General features: G+C 64.5%; 1 protein-coding gene across 1 annotated transcript in view; it reads right to left on the reverse strand.

Annotated features, from left to right (window-relative positions):
- Window positions 1–445, reverse strand: part of CASKIN2 (CASK interacting protein 2) — an 11384-nt gene that overhangs the window by 8442 nt on the left and 2497 nt on the right. The window contains exons 3-4 of the mRNA XM_009576531.1: window positions 430–445; window positions 188–283 (exon numbers count right to left, since the gene is read on the reverse strand). Coding sequence (XP_009574826.1) covers window positions 188–283; window positions 430–445 — 112 coding nt within the window. The remainder of the gene's footprint in view (window positions 1–187; window positions 284–429) is intronic.

A 445-nucleotide genomic window follows, 5' to 3' on the forward strand; every position in this document is an offset into this window, starting at 1 on the left:
ACCCCTGCCGCTCCCAGGTTCAGGATCTGGTCTTGCCCAGTCGCAGGAGGAGGCAGGGCTCCAAGGCTCGTGGTGGAGGGAGAGCGGTCGCAGCCAGACCCAGCGCTTTGCTCCCAGAGGAGCCAGCCAGCTCCAGAACTGTGCCCAGAGAAGTGCCCGGTGCAGGGCAGAGCCCCGCAGTGCTCACCTTCAATCGCCCAAACTCACAGGCCAGGTCCAGGGGGGTTTTCTTCGCCTTGTTGATGAGGCAGGGGTTGGACTGGTGCTGGAGCAGCATCTCCGACTGCAGGGGAGCAACGTGGTACAGGGGCTCAGCATCATTCCACACCCCTGTCTCCCTCCCACCCGGCATGATGGGGTTTGCTCCCACCTGCGCACCCCCAGAGAGACCCAGGGTGGGTGCATGGGTGGTGTGGGGCTCTCACTTACCACGTCGTAGTGGCCG

Source organism: Fulmarus glacialis, unplaced genomic scaffold, assembly GCF_000690835.1.
Source record: "Fulmarus glacialis isolate BGI_N327 unplaced genomic scaffold, ASM69083v1 scaffold6694, whole genome shotgun sequence".
NCBI lineage: Eukaryota > Metazoa > Chordata > Aves > Procellariiformes > Procellariidae > Fulmarus > Fulmarus glacialis.